Below are 19949 nucleotides of genomic sequence, written 5' to 3' on the forward strand. Positions count from 1 at the left end.
TGTCTGTGTGCTCGGCGACGGTACACGTGTATTGTTTCCGCGTGAAGGCGAGGGCGTCAGTGAGGAGTTTGTTGAGCGCGCGGTCAGGACAAACCATAGAAATAGATATTTCTATGGAACAAACCATCCAAGATTTGGCGGAATTTAACACAAGTAGGTATGTTTTGAATGTTGAAAGTGATTCCATTTTTCAATAAATGTTGATTTCTTTAACTTTGCCCTTTCAATGAAAACTCATTAAAAACAGACGCAATCTTGATGAATCACAGTGCATATGTTATTTTAATCTATTACCATTTCCTCCTCCAAGTATCTGCGAAATAGTATGTAAACGCCATATTCCTTGAGAAAAATGTATTAACTGATCAGGGATATTTTTCACATTTGAAAGACAGTTAATAAATTGGGTTCTTACTGTGCTATGAGGTTTGTACACACTACATTTAAAGGCCATTTTTTTGTGTTTCCAACTGACATCAGAAAAACGTTTTATAGCATCTAAAATATCCAAAACAGGCAGGCTGATATTTTTAGTTAAATGAAAAACACCAATTAAAATGACTTCAAAATGAATCCGGAAATGGCCAGTTTCAGAAGGTCCCACCCCCTTGTTCGTGACGTCACGCCAAGAAATCTATATCAAATAAATCGAATATCAAATAGTTGTCTTGGTGCAACACACAACGATTCACCATGGCATTATTTATGTGTTTTCCTTCTAATTTCGCCATCAACACGAAGTTTTCAGACCAAACAAAGTACCCAAAATGTATTGTGTGTCGCTTTCTCGGTCACGGGCGATCCAAACGTGATGTCACATGGGGATCGTCATCAACTCAAAAACAAGACTTCGTGAATATTCAGCGCAAGTCTTAGAACGTAAACTATAGCTATATGCTGTGGAATCTTTGTAAAATACGCCCAGTCAAAGTCATTTGAAGTGATTTTATAAATTATGGACATAACTTGTCCGGAGGCGTCGGTTGTCCTTTAATGCTTTAGGTTTAGTATTTCCGGCCCAAACACTCCCTCCAAATGCTCCTGGCCCGGCCCCTCTGTCAAATTTTAGAACCCAATGCGGCCCGCGAGTCAAAAAGTTTGCCCACCCCTGTGTTAGAGTATGCCTAAGAGTTATGAGGTTGAAGGTTTGGATCTCAGTTCAGGTCTTTCCAAGATGAGATTGCATGTTGTATTTCTTCCTTTCATAACTTTGCTGCTATGAATTGGAAATGTGTCCATTGTGAGACTAATAAAGGTTCTCTTCTCTTCTCTTCTCTTCTCTTCTCTTCTCTTCTCTTCTCTTCTCTTCTCTTCTCTTCTCTTCTCTTCTCTTCTCTTCTCTTCTCTTCTCTTCTCTTCTCTTCTCTTCTCTTCTCTTCTCATCTCATCGCACAGTGTTTGATTGGATTTTCTCCAGACTGGCTTCCTCCCACATTCGGAAACATGCGTGTCTAGATTATTCATTCATCTTCCTCACCACTTTTATCCTCGCGAGTGTCGCGGGGGAGTGGGGGGGGGGTGCAGGAGCCTATCCTAGCTGTATTCGAGCACAAGGCGGGGACACCCTGAATGGGTTGCCAGCCAATCGCAGGGCACACAAAGACAAATTACCATTTGCTCTCACACTCACAACTCAGGACAAGTTCGAGTGTTCAATCATCGAGCCGTGCATGTTTTTGAAATGTGGGAGGAAAATGGAGGAGATGGAGAAAACCCGCACAGGCCCGGGGAGAACATGCAAACTCCCCACAGGGGGGCCTGAGAGGGATTTGAACTCACGACCTCTGTACTGCGGAGTGCTAATCACTCAACTACGGGGTCGCCCGTCTAGATTATTAAAGACTCAAAATCGGTGGGTGACAAACTTTTTACATCACCATTAAAACACAGGACCACACCAATGTTCATCAAAAGAGAAACTGTTTGATTCCGAAAAAGTATGTTTCAGATGTTTCAGGGTTATTGTTGGCCATTGTTTGAGCATTTAGCTTGCAATTAACATTTGAAAATACAAATATTGCTCCATTTACTGTAAATAATGATTCCATCGCAAAGGTGAACTATAAATAAATGCATTTAGGTAGTGATCCTGAGCACAGATGCTTTTTTTCTCTTTGTGTGCCCTGTGATTGTCTGTCAACCAGTTTGGGGTGTGCCCCGCCTATTGCTTGAAGACAGCTGGACAGGATCCAGCACACCTGCGTCCCATGTGAGCATAAGCAGATTAGAAAATGGATGGATGGATAAATCATCAATGTGATTTGAATGCAGGTGCCCTATGAACAAAGGAAAATGAATGCATGGACCGTGTGACATCTCTTTGAACCTACAAGAGCGGGGCAAATATGATGACGTGTGTGGGAAAGGGCTTCATGATCTGCCTTCAGTTTATCATCCATTAACATGTGATACGAGTGGGATCATTTCATTTCCATCATATGCATCTTACACATACACTTGGCAGAAGCAAGCATTTTAATGGCCGGTGGGTTAAGGGAGGGCAGCAAACATCAGGACACGGTCAAATGCGCCACATACTTACTCATCTCGACGAGCAGTTGCCTCCTGTCTGCCATGTTGTCGCCGCTCCACCTGCAGTCTTCAATCATTCTGATCAAGGGGGAGAGAGTAAAAGTCAATCCACGCACTCCTGATTTTTAGCGGCGTCCTCATAAAAATCACGGTTTGATGAGTGAACATGAAATGTTTTTGACTTAATTCCCTGAAGCGTCAGAAGGCAACTGATAAAACCATTGTGCATGCAGAGACTCTAACCACTTCATTAATGCGAGCAGACATAATGAGACGACAACCATTCAGCGTGACCACAACTCCAATTCATATACTTTCATTTGTGCTTTTGTACACCCCTCCTCTCACACACACATTCACATTTATACAGTAAAACTTAATTTTTCAAACATGTCTTAGTACTTACATCCGATTTTGATCAGAAAAGCTGAGATTTTTACACTCAGTTTACGACCAAAAACTGGTTTTCGACCAAATTGAACAAACACTAATATGCCACCAGACTTGGATTCCTTACATAAGGAGGTGTCACGTCCTTATATTCATTTTTTATATATATATATATACAGTAAAGTCTCGTTATATCGATATTCAAGGGAGTCCGAAAAAATATCGATATAACTGGGACTATCGATATATCCGACCCTGTTTGCATGTAATTTTCTCCGTGCGTGCATAGAAATAGTTTCGATATAACCGGGACTATCGATATATCCGATATCGATATAACGAGACTTTACTATATATATATATATATATATATATATATATATATATATATATATATATATATCGCATCTCGTCCATCTCTGAGGCACTCATCCTGGCTGCCCAAGAGCAGGCCCTGAACACCAGAGCCATAGAGGCAGGGATATACCACACCAGACAAGACCCAAGGTGTAGGTTGTGCAAAGAGGCTCCTGAGACAATCCAACACGTAACTGCAGGGTGTAAGATGCTGGCTATATACTATACTATATACTATATATATATATATATATATATATATATATATATATATATATATATATATATATATATATATATATATATATATCCATACATGCGTATATACATATGCACATATACTGTCTATACACAAACACATATACACATACATATACACATATATACACATACATATACACATATATACACATACATATACATATATATATATATATATATATATATATATACAGTAAAGTCTCGTTATATCGATATTCAAGGGAGTCCGAAAAAATATCGATATAACCGGGACTAACGATATATCCGACCCTGTTTGCATGTAATTTTCTCCGTGCGTGCATAGAAATAGTATCGATATAACCGGGACTATCGATATATCCGATATCGATATAACGAGACTTTACTGTATATATATATATATATAGTAGAGAATAGTAGATATATAGTAGAGAAGTAGTATATAGTAGAGAATGACCGAGCAAAGATCCTGTGGGACTTCCAGATACAGAGCGACAAGATGGTAATGGCCAACCAACCAGATATCGTGGTCATAGATAAAGGGGAAAAGAAAGCCGTTGTCGTGGATGTACCGGTCCCAAGTGATGGAAACATCAGAAAGAAGGAACATGAGAAAATGGAGAAATACCAAGGGCTCAGAGAGGAGCTGGAGAGAGCCTGGAAGGTAAAGGTGACAGTCGTGCCTGTGGTGGTCGGAGCACTCGGGGCAGTGACCCCCAAACTCGACGAGTGGTTGCAACAGATCCCGGGAACAACATCGGATATCTCGGTATATAATCCTCGTCTCACCCCTCATGGGTGGTGTCTGTCCCCCATTTTAGCTTGGGTCCTGTACCAGAGGCCAGGAAGCTTGAGGGTTCTGCGCAGTATCCGTGCTGTTCCCAGCACTGCGCTTTTCTGGAGCGAGAACGAGTCCTCACTTAATCACGTCAATGCATTTTTCGGTACTTTGTTTGGTCTGAAAACTTCGTGTTGATCCGTGTTGGGGGCGAAATTAGAAGGAAAACACATAAATAATGTGATGGTGAATCCTTGTGTGTTCTGACACAAATGTTGAGACCATTTCCACACAGAGCTTTTTCGCCATCTTCTGCCTTTTTTTTTGGGTGCGACATTTCCCCCCTTGATGCCTCAAAATGACACGGAATAAATTCTTTAATCGATTGCAAACATGTATGCTTTCCTCTTCAGAACTATTTGAATCATATTCATAACTGGATGAGTAACAAGAAAGCATTTTCTCTGAATCTGAAGCTATTGTTTTGATTCTCGAGCAAGGCAAGACGTCTTGGCGTGACACCACGAACAAGGGGGCCGGACCTTCTGAAACTGGCCACTTCCGGTTTAAATTTTTTTGCAGTTTCAGCACACTTTAAGTCAGTTTTTTTCTAATCACAAATATAATTTAGGAGATGTACCTAATGAGGATGGTCATTTTCTTTGGTCGATCGCCTTAATATAATCATTCTGGCATTCTATTTTATATGACTTTGACAGTAATTAGCTATATTCTGTAGACACGCATGGCAATTACACAAAAAACGGGATTTAAAATCAGCAGGTTTGCTTTTTGTCTCCCAATTAATGCCAGCAGTCACTTGTGGCTCTTTGAACCCCAATTGACGTGGAAAAGGAATGTGGTAATATGTTAAGATGGGTTTACACAGTTTACGAAGAGTTTACGAAGAGTTTAGAAGGGTGGTTATTAACCTTGTTAGAGGTATCGAACCCAACCGGTTCATATGCACATTCACCTAATTCTCCATTAGAGAAAAATAAAAATGTTTTTATTTTTAGGAATTCAAAATGCATGTATTAAAAATAGAAAAAAGTAAACACAATTCGTAAAAGTATAACATGTATGCGTTTTAACTGTGCACAAAATTAACCAGCCAGTGTATAGCCAAGCAAGCATGTCATATAACTAATCAACATGTTGAGTCGGTTGTGTCTTCATGTTCATGGCACCATATTGTTAAATGTGCTACATGTGCAACATACAGCACAGATGAAATTTCTTTCCTCAGGAGAGAGAGAAGCTGATCCAGTTGCCCGCGATGTCATCTCCATGGCAAAGACTCCATCGAACCCCTGAGACGGATTCCTCAAAGCTCTCGGTTTCGATCAAACCAAGGTTAGGAACCACTGCTTTCGACATATTGGCCAGGTCAGATTTATGCAAGTAAAAGATGTTCAAACTTTTTAGCTTTTTTAAACTGTGCTAAAATGAAATTTTGACATTCCATCATGGACATTTGTAGCTCAAACCCAAGATGTCATGATGCCAAAAGAAATGTTAAATAATTTTGTGTGTTCTGGATTTTGGATGGGAGAAAGGTGCGCATTTCTCCCCATCCAAAACAGTAGAGTTGGGCGACCACTAATTGATTGAGACTGATTGAGAAGGTGATTGCAACCACCTGGGAATGGCCAATTACCGCTGGGATCTGATTGGCCAGAAGCTCAGGTGAAGCACCTTTAAAACTAGACTGAGCCAGTCACTTCGAGGAGGAAGAAGAGGGACAAAGGACAAGCTGGAGAGCGGTGTTACCTGTGGTCTGTTGAAAGCTGATATCAACTTCAAATAAAGAAAACTCACGATACCCTTCCTGCATCTAGCTGAGTGAACTTTTATCCTCTTTCCACCTGCTTGCTGTATCGCCGCACGACAATTGGTGGCAGTGGTGGGATCGTTACGCCTTGCTGGAGTGGAAAGGAGTGGTCTAACCCAATAGTGTTAGTACCTAAAAAGGACACCGCTCAACTACGATTCTGCTCAGACATGAGAAAGCTCAATAGTGTCTCATGTTTTGACTCCTACCCTATGGCTCGTATTGATGAGCTGCTGGAGAGATTGGGGCGAGCGAAATTTATTACAACGCTGGATCTGTGTAAAGGATACTGGCAGGTCCCTCTCGATCCCACCTGCAAAGAATACACAGCTTTTCAGATTCCGGGGTTAGGGCTCTTCCACTACACAGTTTTACCATTTGGTCTGCATGGAGCACCAGCGACCTTTCAAAGATTAATGGATATTATCCTGAAGGACTGTTCCAGTTTCTCAGCTGCCTATCTTGATGACGTCGTGATCTACAGTGAAGGTTGGGAGGACCATCTCCTGCACATCAAGACCGTCCTTGGGAAAATACAAGCGGCTGGACTCACAATTAATGAGCAAAAATGCTCCTGGGCACAAGAAGAGGTGCGTTACCTGGGACATTTGATTGGGAAAGGAAAGATTCAGCCCCAGGTGGAGAAAGTGAAGGCCGTGGAGAAGATACCACCTCCCCAGACCAAGAAGCAATTGAGGTCATTTCTTGGGCTGATTGGTTGGTATAGGCGGTTTATTCCACACTTTGCTACATTAGCTGCTCCTTTAACCGACCTGACAAGAAAGAACATCAAATCACCTCTACCATGGACAGCAGCATGTGACCAAGCTTTTAGGGCCTTGAAATATTTTATCATTCAAGCTCCTGTCCTACAGAGTGTAGATTTTGCCAAGGAGTTTCTAGTCCAGGTGGATGCTTCGGATGTTGGTCTCGGCGCCGTTCTGGTACAGGGCAGTGCTGGAGAAGAGAGACCCATCCTGTTCCTGAGTAGGAAACTCTATGAGAGGGAGAAGAAATACTCCACAATTGAGAAGGAGGCCCTAGCCATCAAGTGGGCAATTGACTCACTCCGTTACTACCTCCTAGGACGGGAATTCAGATTACAGACTGACCATCGCGCCCTGAAGTGGATGCACTCCATGCAACACCAGAATGCGAGGATACTGCGGTGGTGTCTTGCCCTTCAGCCATACCAGTTCACCATTGAGCATTGCCAGGGTAAGAAAAATGTCATAGCTGATTATTTGTCAAGAATGTCTGAACTCTGAGGAGAGGGTGTGAATGATGTCATGATGCCAAAAGAAATGTTAAATAATTTTGTGTGTTCTGGATTTTGGATGGGAGAAAGGTGCGCATTTCTCCCCATCCAAAACAGTAGAGTTGGGCGACCACTAATTGATTGAGACTGATTGAGAAGGTGATTGCAACCACCTGGGAATGGCCAATTACCGCTGGGATCTGATTGGCCAGAAGCTCAGGTGAAGCACCTTTAAAACTAGACTGAGCCAGTCACTTCGAGGAGGAAGAAGAGGGACAAAGGACAAGCTGGAGAGCGGTGTTACCTGTGGTCTGTTGAAAGCTGATATCAACTTCAAATAAAGAAAACTCACGATACCCTTCCTGCATCTAGCTGAGTGAACTTTTATCCTCTTTCCACCTGCTTGCTGTATCGCCGCACGACACAAGACATGTCAGAAAATCTCTTTGGAGTTCAACTCGGGAAGCATCTACAAAATGCACTCAAAAATTGTGTTTTTTTTTTCATTTTAATTTGGCTAATTATGAAAGCCGTCACAAGGTACAGAAATGGAACAGACTATGGCATAGGGAAGGGTCTGTCTGCTTTGTAAAATATAAGCAATATGTACACCGAAATTCTTCATTGTATGATTGTCAATTGCATTGCTTACATCGAGTAAATATCAAGTACATACACACAGTTATTGTACACAACAAAGGTGAACGTACACGCTGCATTCAAGACCAGATAATTATAGCAGTATTGTTACAATTAACTCATTCACTGCCATTTCCAATTTTATTCGGGAATTGAAAATATGAACTGAATTTTTTTCGGGTTTTGGTTTTTATTGCTTGCCGATAAAGCACAGGTCAGACCTCTGGCCACGAGGGGGCAGCATCTGCCTTTTGTACAGCCTCCTCCATTTCAAGTTCAGACAACTCAAGACCCATATAACTTAGGAATTACCCATTTTCTAATAAAAGAAGTGAGTCTAAGGTTTCTAACGCTGTATGAATGACTCAAATATTCTGTGGGTCCTGCAATTTGAGTAAAAATGACAAAAACCCTGGCACTGAAGTAGACAAATTTTTGCATGTTTGGCAGAGAATGAGTTAAAAAAAACGGTGGTTTTTCGTCCGCTAGTTGGAGTTGGAATCCTTTTTTAATCTGGCAATAGTGATGAAAGAATAGTGACAGTATTATTATTATTCTGCAAACACGTTCCCGTTTATCTTCAGTTATGTGTCTTCAAAATGGAATTTCAGTGGTTTTATTTTTTTATGAACTCCTTCATCATGGCCTAAATGACCCGGCGCCCCCATCCGACACAATACACACACAGCCATCATAAACACACTGAGATGGACCTCATCTTTTCTTTATCATTAACACCATGAGACAGGAATTCATGCCTTTGTCACATCCCCGCTCGATTACTATACAATAGTGCACTTTACAGCCAATCCTTCATTAAGCGTCTCTATCTGGTCCAGAATGCTACTGCTCGCCTCTTGACTGGTACTCGTAAGAGGGAGCACATAAATCCTATTCAGTTGAGTTGAGAGTTGTGTTATATTTATAATATGAACTTCAAAAACAAATAAAATTGCAGTGCAGCAAAGAATATTTACGATTAAGGAAACAAATACGATTAAAAAAACACAAGTCTTTTAGTATATAAAATTCACAAAAAAATAACTCATGGAAATATTGTTGCCAAAATTGTTGCATTCTACGGCCGCACATATGGTACATGCCAAAAACTGCGGCTGCTCCATAACCCACAGTCTATTCAAAATGTCACTTAAAATTTTCACTTACAGTGGGACCTCGGTTTACGAACACATTGCTTTACGAACTTTTCGGTTTACGAACGTTACATTTATGAAAATTAAACCTTGGCATACGCACTACTTTTCGGGATACACATGGAGCGCGGCCCCACCATTGCTGGCGGAGTAATTTTCGGCAGAAAAACAACAAACCACATGACGGAACAGCGCCACAGCCGGCCTACCTTTCCACACCGCCTTTCTCTGAGTGCACACGTCGTTCGTCTTCAAGGATTTATCACGGACCCCAACACAGGCTTGTGGTGGGGCTCGACACAAAACAAAATTATAGTCGAGGAGAAGAAGGACGTCATTGAGAAACACGAATGAGGTGTGCGTTTGTCTGACTTAACGACCCAGTAGCAACATGCTAAGTCCACCATTGCTACCATCCTTTGGAACAAAGAAGCTATTAAAGGTGCGTGTGTGGCTAAAGGTGTTTCCGTGTTGTCAAAGCAACGGTCTCGGTTAATAGAAGAGGTTGAAAAGTTCTGTTAATTTGGATTAACGAAACGCAGCTACCCGGCGACAGCGTGAATAAAGCAATTATATCCGAGAAAGCACAGCAAATTCACTCTGATATCGTCATGCGGCAACCTGAACGTTCGCCGTTTATTGATGATTTTAAAGCTGGCAACGGATGCAGCATCAAGTGAGAGGATCAAGACAATGTTGGCTAAGTGGAATGATGTGCAGGCTTTTACTGAACAGTTCCATTCAGAAAAGACTGTGGCTATGAGAATCATCAACATGATGAATGATAATCTGATGCCTCAGTTTCGTAAGACCTTACAAGTCAGAAGGCAACAGGTGTCAATTAAGATGTTTTTAGTCTGCAAAAATGATAAAGAGTCTCAGAAGAAGCAATGAAGAGAAGCCACACCGGAGGTTGAGTTACCAACAGTCCATAAAGTAACGCCCTCCCTCCCCCCACCACCCGGCCCCTCCTCCCTCCCACCCCATTCCATCAAGCTATCGACGACCATCACAAAGGTAAATCAAACGACTTTATTTTCCAGTGGAGTGTATTTCTTTCATTACAATACAATAGCACATTTATTATACATAGAATAAGGTATATTGTGTGTAGTTTTAAGGCTTATTTAGTTGAAAATTATATTTTATGGAGACCTGGGAATAGATTACTCTCATTTTAATGGTTTCCTATGGCAAATTACATTTTGGGATATACACTTTTCGCCTTACACACTCTGTCTGGGAACCAATTAAGAGCGTAAGCCAAGGTCCCACTGCAATTTTCAAGAATCAATCAATTCACTTGACATTATTTTCTTTCATTCTGTTCTTCCTGGGCCCGTGTGGGTTTTCATCAGGTCCTCCGGTTTCCTCCCACATTCTAAAAGCATGCGTGGAAGGCTGATTGAACACTCCAAATAGTCCCTAGGTGTGAGTGTGAGTGAAGATGGTTGTTTGTCTCTGTGTGCCCACTGATTGACTGGCAACCAATTCAGGGTGTCCCCCGCCAAGTGCCCAAAGGTGGCTGGTATAGGCTCCAGCACCCCCTGCGACCCTAATGAGGACTAAGCGGTCTGGAAAATGGATGGATGGATTACTTCCTATGGAATATTTTTGTTGACATTGGAACTATTTGAGCAAGCCACAGATTGGGTTATTAGATGGGAGCTTCCACGATAAAACACACACGGTAATTGCTTGTTGGTTTTCTTGCTACAGTTGCTACTACGCTAACACACAACACACACGTCAAAGCAGAGAAAGTAAATAATTGGTTTTCAGGAACAACTCAGTTGTCCAACACACAGTTGTGCTCGCAGTTGTGTAATCTTATGAGCACAACTGCATTGTCTACATTGATTCTCAACCTCCATAATTACTCAAGCAACCTCCATAATTACATCGCAAAGCTCGAAATGGCAACATCAAAATCCAACCGTTGGTGAGAACCTCGCTTTTCATCTACGGCCCAACGGTGGATGACACATTCTCCAGATTATTCATTAACTTGTGGTGAAAGTTGCTGTTAATCGATGAAAAGGTCTCTTCAGCCATCATCGTATTGCTATGTTAAATGCCAACCTGCTCATCAAAAGCCTTCAAACGGGTGGGATGAGCTAGTGTTAAAAAATATGTTCAATGTCAATAAAACACGTCTTGTGCGTAATTCTAAGGGAGAAATAATGGGTTTATTTGTTATGTGGAACCCTTGAATTCCAGTGCAATAAAGGGGGTATTATCTGGAATAGGATCAAAATTGAGAAAAGCAAGTAACATTATCTCAACATTAATCAGAAAGAATGAAAATACAGAAGTTTTGGCTTCATGTGATCATCTTTATGTTAGGTCATCAATAAGCAATTTATTTCTTTCAACATTTGTATGGTGTATTTAAAAGCTGTTCAAATGCCACCTTGACAGTGGTGGTGTTGTGATTATGGTGACAGTTTAAGAATGATGATTTACAGGGCTGGTTCATTGTCCCAGATTGGACCGTGTGTGACCTTGTCCCCTTTTTTTACTATCTACCGTAAAAAATAGCTGAAGAAACTATCATACTAAAGTGCAACAATGGACACAAAGCAAAAATAAAAAGAAACCAGGACACGAAAAAAAAAGCAAAATTCACATCTAATTTCGAGTCTTTCATCGACCAAAATACCTTTACGAATGTAGGACATCGGGCAAATGCAACACAGCAAGGCCAGGGCTGAGACTTGAACTCATGAAGTCTGTACTATGAGGCAGAAATACTAAAGCCGAGGACCCTCAAGGCTAAACACAGCAGAAAATCTGTTTTGATTATCACAAGCATCATTTTAGGACAAGACACGGCCGTGAAGTCGTGCTTGATTCATAGTGAGGCCATGGTCAATGTGCGTTGGGATGTGGATATGTCAGAACGCTGCCAGCAGCCACTAGGCCAATGTCACACTGCCAGCTTGCCCCATTCATCATTTCTCTTGTGAGTGAATAGAAACACATATGCGCTTTTAATATCTTAACAATGATAGTAGCGCTCTCACCTTATATGCCAGCCACGTGACCTTCGTCAGACTGTTATCATTCTGGCAAATAATAGAGATTGATACAATCTCGCCCATGAGTCGATATTAAAGCCGCCAAAACACATCGCAGCGTACTGTACTGTACCTCTCATAAAACACCATGCTGCGCCTCCTTCCGCTTGCCTTGTCAGGACTTATTACAAACTCCTGATGGAGAGAAGCGCACGCAAGGCCAAATCGCTGTCTTAAGGAAGAAGCATTACGACAAAAGAAAAGAGACTGCTGCACTGAAGACGTGTCTGAAATTAGAACATGTCGAGGACATGGGCCGGATTGCATCTATCTTTAACTATCAAATGAGAAGGCTCCACATTCTTGTGCAGCTTTACGGGTGCTCCAGTTGCAAAACCCTAAACCCGTTCCTGGCAAATGCCCAACGCACATGTCTCTCCCACCCAAACTAGCCTACGTCAAATATTCTCTCTCTCTCTCTCTCTCTCTCTCTCTCTCTCTCTCTCTCTCTCTCTCTCTCTCTCTCTCTCTCTCTCTCTCTCTCTCTCTCTCTCTCTCTCTCTCTCTCTCTCTCTCTCTCTCTGTCTCGCTCGCTCTCTTGCTCTCTCTTACTTTGTTACTCACAGCATTAGAACATTGGAAAAGACATGCTCTTAAAAGAGAAAAATGCCTCATACATATCATCAACCATCAACAGTCTCACGGGCAAATCCATGGCAATGGAGGCAGAGCCAGATTTTTTTTTTTTACATTGAAAAATATGCGGACAAAGTTTCATGTGGATCATTACAGAATTGGGGAACTTTTTCTGTCCACCACTTTTTCAGTGTTTTCTATATATCCATCCATTTCCCGTACCGCTTATTCCTCATTAGGGTCGTGGGGGGTGACCCTAATGAGGAATAAGCGGTACGGAAAATGGATGGATATACAGTATAGAAAACACAGAAAAAGCCAATCCCAGCTGTCTTCCGGCACAAGGTGTGGGACACCCTGAATTGGTTGCCAGCCAATCACAGGGCACACAAAGACAAACAACAGTCACTCTCACACTCACACCTAGGGACAATTTGGAGCGTTCAATCTGCCTGCCATGTTTTTGGAATGTGGGAGGAAACCGGAGGACCCGAAGAAAACTTACGCGGGCCCGGGGAACATGCATATATATGTATATATATATATATATATATATATATATATATATATATATATATATATAGCGCTGATGATCAAAAAGCAATGTATAAGGGAAGCAAAGCAATGTATAAGGGAATTAAAACAAATATTTAACCAATCTATTCAAAGACCAGTGTAATCTATCTAGTCTCTAACAATGTGAGTATTGAGGACCCCACGAAGAGCAAAACATTGCATATAATTGACGGACATTCAAACCCGTCCATTTATTTTCTAATCTGTTTATCCTCAGGACAATCTCAGGCATGCTGGGGCCTATACTAGCTGTCTTTGGGACGTGGGCGGGGTACACCCTGAATATTTTGTCAGTAGAGGACACAGAGACTAACAACCACCCGTGTGCACCCTCACATCAAGGGACAATTGAATGGTTTCCATTAACTTGCTATGCATGTTTTTTGAACGTGAGAGGAAACCAGAGAATCTGGATAGAACCCATACAGGCACGAGGAGAATAGGCAAACTCCACACAGGAAGGTTGGATCAAACCCCGCATCTCTGCATTGTGAGGCGCATTGTGAGGCGCAGGGGTCAACTAGTCGACCAATGTGACACCCCATTGATTGATCCCTGATTTTGCACAAACTGCAAAATATCTGCCAATCCAATCCAGCCCATCGGATATGTGAAAAGTCTACCGCCTGTGATTGTACGTGTAGTAATTATGCTTTGAATTTGTGTCCCGCAATATAACAACAAAAAGAAAAAAAGTGAGTGACGCAGCAGTAGAGTCATCAAAATTGTCTGTTATTTTCAGCTGAAAAGTGTGTGAGTCAAACCAACACAACCACGTTACTCATAGTCAGAAAAGGACATTGATAGTGATGTTTTTATTCATTGTTATATCACTATTTTTGACCAGACAGAAACTAACAGTCTAACCCAGGGGTGGGCAAACTTTTTGACTCGCGGGCCGCAATGGGTTCTTAAATTTTACAGAGGGGTCGGGCCAGGAGCATTTGGAGGGAGTGTTTGGGCCGGAAATACTAAACCTAAAAAATTAAAGGACAACCGACGCCTCCGAACAAGTTATGTCCATAATTTATAAAATCACTTCGAATGACTTTGACTGGGCGTATTTTACAAAGATTCCACAGCATATAGCTATAGTTTACGTTTTAAGACGTGCGCTGAATATTCATGAAGTCTTCGAGTTGTTTTGTTTTCGAGTTGATGACGATCCCCATGTGACGTCACGTTTGGACCCTGACCGAGAAAGCGACACACAATACATTTTGCGGTACTTTGTTTGGTCTGAAAACTTCGTGTTGATCCATGTTGATGGCAAAATTAGAAGGAAAACACATAATGTGATGTCTGTTCAAGCTCTCAGTCGTACAGGAGTGGTCCATCGATGAGAAGGTTTCTTCAGTCGTCATCTGTACAAATTTGAAGGTTTCGGACGTTTCGCCTCCTATCCAAGAGGCTTCGTCAGCGAACTAAAGTCTGACTGGTCGTGTCGGCCCTATTTATATATCCCTAATGTCCAGACATGGTGGCGCCGGACACAGCTATGATAGGTCACTACTCTCAGGTTGGGGGGAGCAGAGGACCCCTCCCTGTTGCCCCACTGATTGTTCCTACATTCAAATCCTACATAACAAATGTCAGAAAGAAAGAATAGGGAATGAAACCAATAACTCTCAAGATACAAAAAGAAGAGGAGTAGCAGTACCTTACATTGCAGGAGTTTCTGAAAAATTACAAAGAGTCCTTTGGCAACATAAAATTCCTACTTATTTCAAACCGATAAACACGTTAAGGCAAAAATTAGTGCATCCAAAAGATAGGCTACCAAATGAAAAACAAAGTAATGTAGTTTATTCCGTACATTGTAAGAATGAAAATTGTTAAGAGCATTACATTGGGGAGACTCAACAAATTCTCAAAAAAAGACTTTATCAACATCGCAGGGATAATACTAGTAGGCCTCAATTGGCAGTACATTTGCATCTAAAAGCTAGCAACCACTCATTTGACGACAATGAGGTTAAAATCTTAGCGAAAGAACGTAGATGGTTTGAAAGGGGGGTAAAAGAAGCGATTCTTATAAAACAACAAAATCCTTCACTAAACCGGTCTGGTGGGGTGAGGTTCAATTTGGATCGTTCATACAATAGCCTGCTTAGGCAAAACAGGTTAGGCAACATTCGTTATGCTGATGAGGTGATACCGGTGGGAGTGGGGCAAATAGGCCAGTCGTTAGTCAGGAATGTAGGAACAATCAGTGGGGCCACAGGGAGTGGTCCTCTGCCCCCCTCAACCTGAGAGTAGGGACCTATCATAGCTGTGTCCGGCGCCACCATGTCTGGACATTAGGGATATATAAATAGGGCCGACACGACCAGTCAGACTTTAGTTCACTGACGAAGCCTCTTGGATGGAAGGCGAAACGTCCGAAACCTTCAAATTTGTACAGATGACGGCTGAAGAAACCTTCTCATCGACATAATGTGATGGTGAATCGTTGTGTGTTGCACCAAGACTACTATTTGATACTAGCTGACACAAATTCCCAGCAGACAAATCAGCCCATTTCCAACGGTGCTTGGGTGCTATCTTGTGCATTTTCTGGGCGCTACATTGGAATCCAGATGCCTCAAAATGAGATGGAAGGACTTCTTTAATCAATTGCAAACATTTATGCTTTCCTCTTCAGAACTATTTGAATCATATTCATAACTGGATGAGTAACAAGAAAGCATCTTCTCCGAATCTGAAGCCATTGTTTTGATTCTCGAGCAAGGCAAGACATCTTGGCGTGACGTCACGAACAAGGGGGTGGGACCTTCTGAAACTGGCCATTTCCGGATTCATTTTGAAGTCATTTTTATTGGTGTTTTTCATTTGACTAAAAATATCACCCTGCGTGTTTTTGGTATTTTAGATGCTATCAAACGTTTTTCTGATGTCAGTAGGAAACAAAAAAAAGGGTGCCGGTTGTCCTTTAAACGTAGTGTGTACAAACCTCATAGCACAGTAAGAACACTACAACCCAATTTATTAACTGTCTTTCTACTGTGAAACATATCCCTGATCAATTAATAAATTTGTCTCAAGGAATATGCAAGATATGGCATTTACAGACTATTTCGCAGATACTGGGAGGAGGAAATGGAAATAGATTAAAATAACATATGCACTGTGATTCATCAAGATTGCGTCTGTTATTAATAAGTTTCAATCGACGGTGCAAAGTTAAGAAATCAACATTTATTGAAAAATGGAATCACTTTCAACATTCAAAACACATTATTACACAACGAAATATTAAAGCTCAATAATACCTACTTGTGTTAAACTCCGCTAAATCATGGATGGATTGTCCTGACCGCGCACTCTACATACTCGCCACGGACGCCCTCGCCTTCACGCGCTAACAGTACACGTGTACTGTCGCCAAGCACACAGACATAGGCTACCTGCAGTTGAAATTTGCATACTCGGCACGGCAGCCAATTGGAAGTCTGCTTCTTTCTTCTGGACTTTCGCAAGCGTTATAAGGTTATTTGCATATGATTTTCCAAAATAGATGCACAGAACCTAAGCCCAGAAGAAAGATTCAAAAGAAGCTAACAACATGTGTGACGCTAAAAAACGTAAATTTATATCAAACCGTGACTGTAAAGTGTACGTGAGAGTTATGAAAGGGGCTTAGTGGCTTGTAGCTAGCAATGCAAACATTGCATTGTGCCCCATGGTGACAAATGACTACTGCAGCGCAATCTGCAGCCTTGGACATTTACCGTAAATTAAGCAAGGTAACATTTGTGGTAGGTACTGCCTTAATTAATATAAAAAACTTATTACTTTGTGACGATGGTTTTTTTTGCTATTGCTGGTTTTATTGTGTTTCAAGTTGTGAAAAACGGTGCAGGTAACTTTTCAGAGTTGTCTGCTCTTTTGTCCGCTACCTTTTTGTCATGAGTTTCAGACACTGTTTTTTACTATAATTTGGACAAATTCGATGGGCCGGATTAAAAAGCCTAATGGGCCGGATTAAAAAGCCTAATGGGCCGTATGTGGCCCGCGGGCCGTAGTTTGCCCATCCCTGGACTCTAACCCCATTTTGTGCATCCTCTTCTGTCACACCAGCTACCCTCATGTCCTCTCTGACAACTCCATTAACCTCCACTTTGGTCTTCTCTCTGCCTCTTGCCTGGCAGTTCAAGGCTCAGCGCTTAACATATGCAGGAAATAAAGCAGTCACAAAGATAGTAGAAAGCACCAGGGAGTGAAATAAAGATCAAGTCGGAATCATGCTGAGTTGAATGCCCAAGAGTAGAAGTGAGTTTTGAGACGTGTTTTAAAGATGGGCAGCGAGTAGGCTTGCCGAATGTTCAGTGGCAGGTCATTCCAGAGAGTGGGACCAGCAACAGAAAGGCACATTCTGTTTGCAAAAAGATTGTGGCAAACACATTCAAGTATGCAACTATTGGATCAAAGTAATGCTTGTGAAATCACTTGAAAATAAAAGCAACAACAATTGGCTTGTGCACAGGGAGAAACGCGTAAAAAATCCCCAGTAACCATTATGGTCAAAAGGTAAAAGGGCATGCAGCGAGAAAGGCAACAGGCGCCTACTCACAGGCTCAGCATGCATCCTGCAGGAGACACCTGTGTGTTACACTAAACGCACCATTCCAGTGTTTATATCGATGTAAAAGGGTCATTTAACACTGCGTAGTGTCATACCACAGTCGGAACAGTCCCTTGCTAAGGTGGCGATTTGACTCCAGCTGCACGGCCACTTACCACAGTGTTTTCCGATGTCACGCCACATCGTCCCCCGCCGGGAATCCCACCACCAATACAGCCGATCGTGTCCTGCAGCTCGCTATTCCGCTTCCCTCATGACCGGACGACGCATCGCTACAAGCGGTCGTACCCCTCTCGTCTTACTCGCTTGTGTTGTCGGGAATGTTCGCGCTTTACAAAGCGCGCACACGCGCACGGGTGGCCTTTACGAGGTGACGTAATGCGGAATCTAGTCACCCGTGCCTCTCCTTTCAGGAAGCAGGATGTTTTAAGTTTGAGTAAATAAAAAAATTGAGAATATAGCAGCCCATTTTGCTCGAGGTCTCCGTATTGTTCTTCTTCTTGGTCTTTTTCTATGAAATAAAACATGACTGCGCAAAGTTTTCGTGTATTCAAGACATTTTGGACAATGACGTAATGTACATTACGTGCCAAGACTCGAGTTTTTTTTTCCCGTGGATGGTATTGGTTAATTAGACTTTTTTTTAAATCGCTAAAATGCTCACATTCTGAATTCGTTTGAAAAGTATTATCATTTTTACAGAACTTGTGCATTATTTTCAGTAAAATTACCACAAGTGTAAATAATTAGTCCACTATTATCAAATAAATGGGTCAGCAAGCAACCCGATTCTCGATGATGTATCCAAAATTCTGCATAGGAAGTATTGACCGGGAGTTTTTCCGACAGTCAGAAGTGTTCATGAACGCCCCATGTGCGCTGGTTTTTGTTGCATGGCAACCGCAGTAAAGAGATTGACAGCACTAGTTGTTTCACGTGAATATTTTTTTGTGGGGGGAGACGTGTTGTCAAAACGATGTGGTGTGAGCCAAAACCATATCACCCAAAGGTCCACTTATCTTAGGTCAATGAGTCATTCGCCAGTCGATAATAACTTCCGCTTTCTGCCATTGCAACGACCCAGGTTGAGCTCGTTAATTTATTAGTTCAGGGAATTAAACGTTGAGCGAAATTGCTAAATCCCGTGGCAATATCCAAAAAATGGGTGAAGGTATCGATTTATGCCAGCGTTTGCTCAAAGCGGAGTTTTCTGAGTGCTCCGTCAAAGGTTTATTTTTCTTCTCTTTCCGGTAAGCAGATATTTTATATTGTACCGAGTCTCAGGGATCCTCGACTTGCATCGTGGATGTTAACGACCGTGTCGTACCTATACGTTGTCGCGACCCTGACGTCCCTTCCAAAAGGTCCACATGATGCTTTTTTTTAACTAGGTAACATTCAAACAGGCCAACATAAATTATTTTACCGCCAATAAAAAAAAGTAAACACTGTACTCATGTCAAAGTTAATTTGGAGCTACAGTACACAACAGGGTGCCCACAAGGACTGGAAACAATGAAGTTTGTAGTCCCCTCGTCAAGAACATATTCTCCCTTTTGACTTCTTTTGGGGAAGGCTAAAAGTGAAAATGAATTTAACCCTCCCGTTGTTCTAATCTTCTGTACACACCCTGTGTCCTTTGGGTCAAAATGACTCGTCTTCAGGAAACCCACCAAATAAGCAACTAAATGAAAATTTTCAACACAAAATTTAATTTTGCTTGAAGAAACGTGTCCTTCACCACACTATGCGATGTAGTTCTCTCCCCTCACTTGTATTTGTATAGCTCCAGAAAAGGAAAAAAATGTGCGAAAATGATTTTTAGATGATTTTTTTTGCATTTCAATGACAAAGCTTTTTTTCGCCTCTAATGAACAATTTAGAACAATACTGAATAATACATTACAAGACAAAAATATGAAACAAAATTTACCCATTCAAATAATTGCA

The 19949-nt window shown here is 41.7% G+C and overlaps 1 protein-coding gene across 9 annotated transcripts in view; it reads right to left on the minus strand.

Annotated features, from left to right (window-relative positions):
• dtna (dystrobrevin, alpha) overlaps nucleotides 1-18379 on the minus strand; it is a 43934-nt gene extending 25555 nt beyond the window's left edge. For 2 of the 9 annotated variants that reach the window (XM_089007934.1, XM_089007932.1), the window contains exons 1-2: nucleotides 12336-12577; nucleotides 2543-2610 (exon numbers count right to left, since the gene is read on the minus strand). In XM_089007934.1, coding sequence (XP_088864060.1) covers nucleotides 2543-2610; nucleotides 12336-12529 — 262 coding nt within the window. In that variant the 5' untranslated portion in view covers nucleotides 12530-12577. Of the gene's footprint in view, nucleotides 1-2542; nucleotides 2611-12208; nucleotides 12251-12335; nucleotides 12578-18154 lie in introns of those variants that run through there. The other 7 variants (XM_089007938.1, XM_089007935.1, XM_089007939.1 and 4 more) reach the window with 5 other exon arrangements.
• Between the last annotated feature and the right edge of the window lie 1570 nt (nucleotides 18380-19949).

The sequence above is a fragment of the Hippocampus bargibanti genome, linkage group LG11 (assembly GCF_051943395.1).
Source record: "Hippocampus bargibanti isolate YZ-2025 linkage group LG11, ASM5194339v1, whole genome shotgun sequence".
In the NCBI taxonomy this organism is placed as follows: domain Eukaryota; kingdom Metazoa; phylum Chordata; class Actinopteri; order Syngnathiformes; family Syngnathidae; genus Hippocampus; species Hippocampus bargibanti.